Source organism: Dasypus novemcinctus, chromosome 10, assembly GCF_030445035.2.
Source record: "Dasypus novemcinctus isolate mDasNov1 chromosome 10, mDasNov1.1.hap2, whole genome shotgun sequence".
Classification (NCBI taxonomy): domain Eukaryota; kingdom Metazoa; phylum Chordata; class Mammalia; order Cingulata; family Dasypodidae; genus Dasypus; species Dasypus novemcinctus.
Window position 1 is genome coordinate 101894472 of NC_080682.1, and position 11288 is coordinate 101905759.

The 11288-nt window shown below is 48.0% G+C and overlaps 1 protein-coding gene across 5 annotated transcripts in view; it reads right to left on the reverse strand.

The window, feature by feature from the left end:
* Positions 1 to 7670, reverse strand: part of STIM1 (stromal interaction molecule 1) — a 266771-nt gene extending 259101 nt beyond the window's left edge. For all 5 annotated transcript variants that reach the window (XM_004476725.4, XM_012518882.4, XM_012518879.4 and 2 more), the window contains exon 1: positions 6892 to 7670. In XM_004476725.4, coding sequence (XP_004476782.1) covers positions 6892 to 7030 — 139 coding nt within the window. In that variant the 5' untranslated portion in view covers positions 7031 to 7670. The remainder of the gene's footprint in view (positions 1 to 6891) is intronic.
* Positions 7671 to 11288: the final 3618 nt, after the last annotated feature.

The following is an 11288-nucleotide window of genomic DNA, read 5'->3' on the forward strand; positions in this document are numbered from 1 at the left end:
CCCGTCAAAAGCTTGACTGCATCTTCATGAGAGACCTTGAGCCAGAGGCACGCAACCAAGGCTCACACAGATTCCTGATCCACAATGTGTATTGTTTTAAGCCGCAAAATTTGGGGATAATTTGTTACTACGCAACAGGTAACCACTACAGGCAGGGACCAGGCCCATCTGCTCAGTCATCTCAGGTCTGAAGATGGGACTGTGGAAGTGGTGACACCCAATAAAAGGAAGGGTATATGAGCCAGAAATAAGGGCAAACACTTGCACCCAGCACTCCCAGCAGTTTCTCCAGTGTCTAGAGTGAGCCTTTAAAAAAGGCCCGGTGTAGCCATACCAAGAGTCCATACACGTTTGGTATAGATTCTCTACAGAATTACAGTTTCCCAGCTCCTCCTTAACTGCATTTTCCTGGTAAGGACTGACATGTTAAGAATCAAGCCTCTTATCCTAGACAAACTTCTTCCAAGTAAAGTGACGCCAGTGGACCCAAACTGATGTGGATGATTTTTTTTAAAAAACAAATACAGTAACTTTCCAAGTAAGTGAAGCATGTTTTTTTACCTTTAACTAATCCTTTCCAAGGAAAATCTTTTCAGCTTCTAATCAGGTACCTACTAAACTACAGTTTTATTAAAACCAGACAATTAATCCCCTTCAATTCAGTTGTACAAACTTTATCACATGTCAAACCTTGTGCCAGGGGCTGAGTAACTACTATCCTAACCCTTGAGGAGCTTATGGTATATGAAGAAAAGCAGGCAAATAGATAACTCCAGCAGTATAACATGGTAGTTAGGATTGTAGAGTCCACTGTCTTCCAAAGCAACATAGCTTTGTGACAGGTGACTAGGCTACTCATACACCTTGGTTATTTCCCTCAGGTTCACAGCTATGAGACCACTGAGGCTACCAGCTCTGAGTGCCACATCAGTGAGGAGTTCCCCTCTTTGGGATTCACTGACAGGCAATGCTTTCTAATAAAATTAGCATGGCTTAGAGTATAGATCCTCACAGTTATGCTCCAGATCCTGCTACTCTTCAGCTATGTGACCTAGTACACAAACTTCTCAGCTATAAATTCCTCATCTTTAAAAGGGGTTAATGGTGGAACCAACCCAACTGCCCATCAACAGAGGATCGGGTAAACAAAATGCAGTACACACACACAATGGAATATTATTCAGTCATAAGACGGACTAAAGTCCTGAGACATTCTGCAACATGGATGAACCTCGAAAACGTTATGCTAGTGAAATGAGCAAGGCTCATTATGGACATGTACTGTATGATCTCACTTATATGAAATATCTGGAGATAGCAAATTCATAGAGCAGAAGAGAAATTAGAGGTTACCAGGAGATTGGGGTGGCAGAAGTTGTTGCTTGGTAGGTATAGAGTATATGGAAATTTTGGAAATTTTTTGATAAAATTAAGTAAAAAGAGAGGAGGTAATAATAATAACCCTATCTACTTCCAAAGTTGAGGATAAAATGAAATAATAGGTTGAAAATGGATAAAAAGGTCTGAACTTGAATGAAACTTAATACAAAGTGCCCTGGATGAGCAAACCATCCAAGAGTTGAGGAAAGACCCAGAATTTGTACAAAGACAGTTTGAAAGGAAAAGAGAAAATAGGATCTGTTCAAACAGGCCCTAATTCCAGCTTTTCCAACAAACCTTAACAGAGATTTTATACTGGGCCCAATAAAATCAGATATAGATAAAGTACAACCCTTCCTCCCTACCCCACATAGAGCTTTCACTTGTAAGGGTGCAAGCATATATACAATGGGCTATGTGTTACATTAGAAAGTTATACAAAGTGTCCCGGGGGCAATAAAGAAAGCTCTGTATTGTTATTATTTTACTTCTGAAACTATGTGTGGGCGCACGGGTATTATACTTTGTTGTACATCTTAAATATTTCATATTTTTTTAATCAGCAACAACAAAAAAAGAAAGTTCTGTTGGAGGGCCAAGTTGGTATCTTTCTCCGTGAAAGCCTAACGGCCAGAGCTGCTGCGTTTCCTGGAGACTCACTTCCCACAGGAAACAAAGGCAAAGCACCACAGCATGCCCTGTGGCAAAGCCTCCCAGCAATCTCAGAGACCACCTAGGAGGAAGCCAGAAGGGCCCTTTGGGGCACACACCCAATTTCTGTGGAAACCAAGGAAAGCACTCTCCTGAACAAGACCTCATCCCTTCCTTGACTAAGAACAATATTTAACATGAAGGCCCCAAGAGACCCATAGATAGAATTCAGGGAGCCTACGAGACCCATGGATAGAATTCAGGGAGACTATGAATTTGGATGGGAAAGAAAGTATATCTTTATTTTCAATATCCTCTTATTGAAAGTTAGCATTTCCTTCAATTATATACATACGCAATTATTAGCAGTACCTATGATTTCATCCCCAACAGAAATCACAGATATTTTCACTTCACATTACAGTGTTGCAGATATCTTGAAATATTTACACTCATCATTATTTCAAAACTATGGTAGTTATTAGACCCACCACTAGATCACGTGTGATTGCAATCTTCCTGTCTGCAAGCATTCATGCACGGTAACTGGCCAACTATGAAGCAACTCTACCTAGTTTACGATTAGCCATCAAGCAGTGAGATGCCGTGTGGTGACCCAGACCCTCCAATCTCCCCTTTCCGCCCACATTCCCAAAGTCAGACCCTTCTCTGATGGTTCTCTCCTGCCTCTCCCCAAGCCCTTCTTCCAGGAAGTCCAGCCCAGAACACACAGCTCTCTCTTGAGCTTAGCCTACACGGTCTGTATTACCTGTTTGAGTGCTTCATCAAGCCTGTGCATTATGTTGTGTTTAATATTCTCTAACTATATATGGCCCCATCAGACTTAGACTTCTTTAGAAAGTTTCTTCCAAAGTGCAAAGCACACAGTAAGCTCCATCCAGACTTGCAGGTTGAATAACTGATTAAATTAGTTTGTCTGCATTCTACCAGTAACCCACTTTGGAATCCCTATTTGTGGTCTCTCTGGGCATCAGTTTCCTCATGTGTAAAAATAAGTGGGTTGAACTAACTGATGTTTCCACCTCTTAACTTTTGAATTAGGCAGCATCTTTCCAACTCCCCAAGATCTGAGAAAAATTATGGGGAAACAGTAAAGCCTCCCCCAGCTCTCCCAGGCAGGATTAGTCACTTCCTCCCCTGGGCTTTCGCAGCCTTTCTCATGTATATACGATACCCCTATTACAGCATTTATCACAAACTTTTGAGAGCGTGTATATCCTAGTTGCTGAGATGGAGGCAGAGAGAAGTCAGACTGCCTGGTTCAAATTCTAGCTCTCTTCCTTACTATCTGTGTAACCTTCGCCAAGCTACTTAATCTCTCTATGATTCAATTTCCTCAACTATAAAATGGAAATATAATACCTATCACAGAGGATGACTGTACGAATTAAATGAAATAAAATGTTTGAAATAGTGCCTGACACATAGTTAACACTAAAAAAATGTTCCTTGCTATTATTATTGTTCATATTACTGTATTAATCTTAGTAGTCACTGGCTTCCTATGTTAGCTGGATCTCTATCCCTTCCCCATTCTCCATCACAGTGCTATATTTTCTCCAAAGTACTTACCACAAGACAATATAATTATTTATGTGTTTATTTTCTGTCTCCCCACTAGACTGTAAACTCCACGAGGGCAGGGAACACATCTGTTTTGTTCACCCTTGGATCCCCAACACCAAACATAGTTTCTGGCTCAGAGCGGGCACTTAAATATTTGTTGAATAAATAGCACATGGGTTGGCACTGTTTGATGTCTGCTGATTCAACTAACCTAGCTAAAAGTGATTGTCAAAACCGAGGCCTAGGAGCAGATGGTGTCCTGCCTGCCCCGGGATTAGTCCAAACGACCCTCTTTCTGGCCCCCAGTATTATCCTCAGCCAAGCCCCACCCACCTGCCCTTGGCCCAAGCCCAGCTCTGGGAGCTACCCTCAGCTAAAAATAGCACAGCTACCAAGATGGCCAGGCCATTTATAGCTGTGGAGGCCACAGCAACTAGCTGGGTGGGCAGGCAGGCCCTGGCCTCCCTTTCCACAGGGACTGATTAAGAATCCAGCCTGCAGTTTGCACACCACCCAGATGCCCAGAGCCCTGTTTGAGCTATACTGAGCCAAACCACAGACCCTAATTAGAGGCCCTCAATACCTCCAACACTGGCAGCTACAACTCCAGACTTTACCTGGGACTCCTCACTTTTGCAAGCAGTAAGCCCCAGGGTCTTAAAGGCAGTTTCAGGCCAGCTTCAGAAATGTGGGCCCAGACTAGCACAGCCAGGCATAGACCTTTACTGAGAAAGTGGCTTAGCTCAGCTGGGTGTGCAAGCATCAAAAGCCAAAAGGTGACAGGTATGGTCGCTCCACTGCCCAGTAAGAGAGCCTGCCTTCACTGCAGGGTCAGGCTTTTGAGTGTTAAAAGCCAAAAACAGTTTGACTAAATCCTTCTTTGAATCAAATCTTCTAACTGACTAAAAAGAAACAGATGGGCATATAAATCCAATAAGAGAAAGAATCTGGTTCTCTGGGCCCCTACAAAATACTCCCCAGAAAAGACAAATGCAGTCCTCTTCTTGGATCTCAGCTACATAGTCATCAGAGTCTACATAACTCACCAGGAGAAAAGCAAAATTCTACTACCCCTGCCTAGCACTCCTTCAACAGGACAGGGCCTGAGAAGATGGAAGAAGTCCAGGACTTAAGCATCGGAAGTCCTGCCTGTAAGATGGAACACAGGACCCACTTTCTTTCTTGATCTATAAAAATGGGGAGAGTAACACCGGCCCCACCATCTAACAGCACTATTTTGAGACATTGGAGGAAAAATAGCTGCTTGATAATGGAATACAAACTGCAGAGAACATACAAATTGACTAGGTATGTTGAATCTGGTTAGAAAAGTGGCAGCTTTAAGAGAAACAAAATTCCTCCTCTGCTCTGGGAATAGAGAGGCTGGAAAGGCCACAAGAGTTGTTGGTTGCATAGAAAGCTTCTCCCTAAACCCTTCTGCAGAGCCCAGTCCACGAGCCACTTCTTTGCAAAAATGAGGTCCTGAGTCAGAGACAAGGTCCCAGACAGGCCCAAGAGGACCATCTAACAGAACAACAGTCCTGGAGTCCCCAGGTTGCCACAAACCATAGCCATTTCCAGCATGGAGGGTCTCCCTGGGACTCCCCTTCCTGGGGTTCACCATTATTATGATGACAGAATTCAATTTCTGAACTGAGAGGAAGAAAAGACCAAAAGAGGGGTCTGAGTGGTATAATCGGCACAGCCAGGCCTCTGACACATGAGTGGGGGGCTGCCTTCATAAACTCAAGTCAAGGGTGATTCTGAGGGACACTGGGATGCCTCTTACCTTAAGAACAGAAAGGGGAAAAAAAATATTTCTAATAGCTAGCTAATGCCTAAAGCTTAAACCCTTTAGTTTGTGTCTAAAATACAGAAACCCCACCGACCCCCATCCAGCCCATCCTCCAAAAACATTTTATGTTAGACATTCACATTTTAGGGTGATGAAAGGTACATGTTAACAATTATAAACAGGGATGTCACTAGAACAGCAGAGATGCTCCTATGGCCTACTTTACAGTTCATCTTACATCTGCCCACTTCCCAGCCCAATGAGAACCAAGTTTTGAGTTAGGTTCCAGGGGCCAAGAAGAGGAGACTCCTTATGGCAACGGATTTAATATACAGAAAGGACCTATCTACAAAGCAACGGCCCACGTGTTTTTATTTATGTTTGTATATAAGGGTAACCCTGGCCTCACTTGGAACCTAGCCCTTGGGTGCTCTGGAATGACACCCACTCCAGTAAAGGAGGCTAAAAGACAGCTGCCCAAAAAAGGATCTACTACCTAAGCCAGCCGCTGGATCCATCCACAAAACTTCCCATCCACCATGACCTATATTTCCTTTTCCTGCTTGTTTCAGTGGTTATCAGCTGTCCCATCCCTGTAGCTTATGCTTACCTACCCTCAAAAACAGCCTAGCTATAAACTCTCCCTATTCTGTGGCACCACAGCTTTGAGTAGGTAACGGCAACAGGGTGAGAGAAGTGGGGAAGGAGAACTAATGTTCTTCTTCTGAGCCTTGCGTAAAACAAATGAATTTTTTAGAGTATTCTTTTCTACTGCAACAGAACACCAGAGCTCCTTTGCCTGACAAGCCTCCATGAGTGCACAGGAGAAGCCAGGACAGGTGAATATGAACATGGAATTCCTACCCTCATCACTCAGAAGAAACAGACTAAGTCAACAAGCGCTTGGTCCCAAGAATTTTATCATGTCCATGTCAAGAAAAGGCCACTTAACTCCCTTGTGGTAAATAAAGACTGCCTTGATACAATGGGCACAGCCAAGAGACAGCAGATTACCTAAGGGAAGGGAGGGTCTAGGGTTCCCATGATTGCTGGCATGGACAGACCTGAACACCAGGTTATCGGGCAATAAAGTGGCCCAGCCCTGACTTTTCCTGCCCAACCCAAGCAGTCTTAACTCCCTGAGCCCGCCAAGTGCTGAAACTGAGCAGGAGCACTGGACTTATCGTTCTGCCCAGCCATTCTTAAAAGGCCAAGATGCCCCAAAGACAGATCTCTTCTCCTTGCCAGCAAAAGACATCCTGGGAAAGGATGGGGAGAGTTACTCAGAGGAGAAAGAGACATTAGTTATGGCTCTTGAACAGAAAGAACTCCCCTGGACTCCTGGGGAAAATGTAGCGCCATGCGTGGCTCCTCCACCAAACGTACAGGTACAAACCTAGGGTTCAAACTGCCCACTCTGTGCCCCCCAGTTCTGAGTCAAAGTACCAAGTCCAGTCCAGCCCCTGGTAAGGCCTTACCTGCTGCGGTGGACTCTTCAGACGCGGTCCCCGAGCCGGCTCCTGTCGCCTTCTCGCTGTGGCTATGGCTGAGGCCCTGGCCCTGCTGCAGGAGGAGCCCCCAGAGGAGCCACAGGGCAAGACGGGCGCACACATCCATGACTCCGGGTCTCGGTCAACATGCACCTGATGCGGACACCTCGGGATCCCAGAGGTAAAGCCGGGAGCCTGGGAGTGCAGCCGACGGTCCCGGAACCCCGGGCAAGATGCCCTCGCTGCGCCGCAGCTGTCCAGCCACCCGTGGGCCTGCCTCCTCCGACAACCAAAGGTCAAGCGCTCCAAGTTTGGGCGCGAGAGGAGGGCTGACGCCTCGGGTCCAACCGTGGGTCCGCCGGGGCTGCGGTGGCCTGAGAGCCGAGTCTACTTGGGCCGCTTCCGGAGAGTTTGGGCAGGGTGGCTGCGGGCTGCTGTCAGCTTAGCAGCCGGCTACACCCCTGCGGGAGGGGGCGGACTGACGGGCTCTCCCGCCTGCACGGGGTTGCGGGAGGAAGGGGAGGGAGAGGAGGGGAGGGGAGCACCTGGCCTCGCCCCGCCGAGGAGCGGCGAGCAGCAGAGGCTCAGTGGGGGGGTGCAACTCGCGGGCCTTCTAGGCCGAGGTCAGCGCCCCCGCCCAGTCCCGTGCCCAGGAGGCCGGCGGCGCCCAGGTCCAGCAGGCGGACGCGCACGGGCCAGGCCCGGGACAGGGGCTCCCGGGTTGGCGGGCGGGCGGGCGGGCGGCGCGGGGCGGGCCCGGGGTGGGTAGGGGCGTGCTCTCCTGCCGGCCCGCCCCGCGCCGCCCGGCCCCCCGCGCAGCCCGGGCTTATCCCGGAATAACCTGTTGGAGGCGACGGCGTAACGCCTCCCGCTCCCAGCGGGCTCTCCCGGGTGCCAGGCCCGCGATCGCCTCCGCCAGGACCCCCCTCCGGAGCCAAGGGTCGGGTCGCGGCCTCCCCTGCCCCCTTCGAGGGTCTCTCCCGCGTTAGCCGCCAGTGGGCGGGCGGGTCCCTGACACGCGGTCGCTCAGGTAACCCAGGCCTGCGGCGGCGGCACCACCAGCACCCCCGGCAACACCCGGCCGCGATTTCCGGACTGCGGTGCAGCTCCACTCGCCTGAGCGCTAGAGCTGGTCCGGACTGAGGGCCCAGCGCAACGGTGGCCGCCCGGGAGCCGCCCGAAGCGGCAACAGCCCGGTTCGGTTCGGCCCAGGGCGCGCTCCCTGCCCCCCCCCCCACCTCGGTTCGGCTGTGCAAGCTGACCCCCCAGCCCCGAGCGTCCCAGCCAATCGGCTTCCGCCTCTCTGCCGCTTAGGAACCCGCGCGCCTCGTCGCGCGCGCGCAGCGGCCACTGGCGGGCAAACCCGGGTGCTGCAAGAGGCGCTCGCGCTCCTGGGAGGCCCGGCCCCTTTGCAGAGGGTTGAGGGGTGAAGCGAGGACCGCCCCCGGGGAGGGTCCTTGGGGGTCTGCCTAATGCTTTTAGAGGAAATGCTGCCAGGAAGCAAAAGGAAATGTCCAGACCACTTTAAGTAGCATTATCTTACACATACCTTGAATCTAGACTAAAGGGCCCCACTTGCCTGCCTCCCGAGCTAACTCGGATGCCCTCCCTCAGCTCTCAGCGCATTTTCCTACCTGCTTCTCAAACCCCTCCCCCTTGAGGTTCTTGCGGTTAGAGCCTGTGGCTGGTTCCTCCCTGCATCTCACTCTCCCAGCTCTTGGAGGAGGTGTCAGCGGACTTGAGAATGAGTGCCCCAAAGAGGAGAGAGCCACGCCTGGTCCTCCTTCAACCGAGCCTGCACTTCCTGTTCTTTTCTCAAGTCTGCTGTCAGCAAATCTTTATTGAAAGCTGCTCTGTGCCCTCGCCTGTCCTTGGCACCAGAAGCAGGGGAGAGGATTAGACCCAGTCCCTCCTCTGACTGACAGGGCTAAGCCAGCTACCTGTTCTGAGCAAACTCTTTGAAGACAGGGAACAAGGATTTGCCCAACAGCTGTCTGGCTTAAGGGTTAAGCTGTTGATATAAAAATACACAGCTAACGTCATCTACCACCGCTATCCCCACTCTCTTATTAAGCTCTGGTCACACTGGCCTTCTCTAAGTTCCTCAAACACACCGACCTCTTTGCCGCTTCATGACCTTGGTATTTGTTGTTGCCTTTGTCTGAAACACTCTTTCCAGAACTCCCCATATACCTGGTTTCTCATTCTTTAGGACACAGATCAATATCTCCTCAGAGACTCCTACTCTGGCCACCCCATCGAGGTCAGTCTTGGGCCAGAATTAAACAGATTAGACAGAAGCTGGGGCTGCTAGGGGGAGTGGTTTGGGAATATAACATCTCTAAGTGACACTAACCAGCCCATTTCCAGCGTCCCCTGAACTAGGACACTTCCCAATGCCTTAGGCAGAGTCTGTGGTTCTTTACGTCTTCTGGACTCTTACAGCACAGAATCATCTAATTTGTGTTACTGCGAGCCATGCAGATGTTCGCCTCCCCCCACCCTCACATAGGATTATGGATTGTCAGAGATCAGGGATTGTGCCTTATTTGTCTCTGTGACATTAATACTCTGCTAAAGACCCTACTCATAGTAGGTGCTCAGTAAATGCTAATTAACATGAGTTAATTCATTGATCACTCAAATATGTATTGAGGGAGCAGATGTGGCTAAAGGGGTTGAGCGCCCACCTCCCACATGGGAGTTCTTGGATTCAGTTCCCAGTGGCTCCTGAAAAAAACAATGCAAACAAGTAAAATAAGCAAAAAACCCAACTCAGGAAATCCACTGTGGCTCAGTGATTGAGTGCATCTTCCCACAGACAAGGTCCCAGGTACAATCCCTGGCCCCTGGTACCCACCCAAAAAATTTTATTTATTTATGTATTTATTAAATAATAGCTATGTGCTGGGAAGTTGGCCAGAACGAAGGTGAACCCCTGAGCTAGGCTCTGCTAGCACTATGTTCTGAGCGAAGAATTTTAAACTCAAATGGCGAAGGAGGCAAGTAATTAATATGCTTAAGAGAAGTGTATGGGGTATAATAGAGAGTGGTGGGGACTGTGGCACACTGACGAGCAGGCAGGAAGGTGAGTCCAGTATTGCCAGATTGTCTTTAAGAGAAGATGGAAATCTGGACTTTTATGTAACATCTCCCTATTTTTAATATTAGCAAGTAATTTTTAAAAAATATACAATGCTGTATAGACTGCATTAAAAAAAATCTACAACTCAAATTAATCCCTCAGACTGCCAGTTTTTGATTTCTGCCTAAGCCAGCCCACCTGCCTGTACAGTAATTTGGCTAAGAAAACACTCAAGAAAAGAGAAAAGTAAAGTATGCGTAAAACAACTTCCTTTAAACTTGAACACATTATATATCTTAGCCACCATGTGATTTCTTTTAGGGGTACGGGCACATGACGCATTTGATAGACAGAGACTGGGTCTTAAAGGCAGAGAAACAGGGTGTGTTACCAATTCACACCAATCTTTTAACTTTTCAGAGCCTTTTCCTATGACACTAAAATGTTATCTGGTAGCCAAAGCCATGGCCTGGGTATCAAGAGGAGCAGTCTGTCTCCTTTCTGCATCAAAGATCATGTGGTAACATCAGAAAAGCCAGTTACCCTCTGGATCTCAGTCTCCCCAACTATAAGATGGGTAGGCACCCGGTTATTGATTAATGCAACTCTACTATTTTACAGGATAGGAAATTCCTGAGGCTTCCTAGATTAGGACCTATTATTTTCACCACAGTAGCCTTTTGATGGCTCCTCATGTGATTGTGGTCTCTGCACACCACATTGTGAGTCTCAGGAGAAAACCCATTTTTTTCATGTCTGCCTTCTATAAACGTATACATCAAACATTTCCTATGTGCCAGGTGCACCTCCCTGGCATCAGTCTCAGACCTTTCTCCTAATAGATATCTGCAGATGTTGATTAAATCAAATTGAATTGACTAATACTTGTGCCTCTGCTTCAGTTTTGAAGAGCTATTATCTCATCTATTCCTCACAAGAGCGCTGCTAGATAAAACAGGTTATACTCATTTTACAGGTGATGAAAATGAGGCTTAGAAGATCAAGTGGTAGGGTAAGAACCAAGCTCTCTTTCTTCTTTGGGATTTCTTCCCCATCCTTCATGTCCCAGCTCAAGTAAAATAAAAACATCCATGCCTTTTTTTTTTTTTTTTTTTAAGATTTATTTATTTATTTAATTTCCCCCCCTCCCCTGGTTGTCTGTTCTTGGTGTCTATTTGCTGCGTCTTGTTTCTTTATCCGCTTCTGTTGTCGTCAGCGGCACAGGAAGTGTGGGCGGTGCCATTCCTGGGCAGGCTGCTCTTTCTTTTCACGCTGGGCGGCTTTTCCTCACGGGCGCACT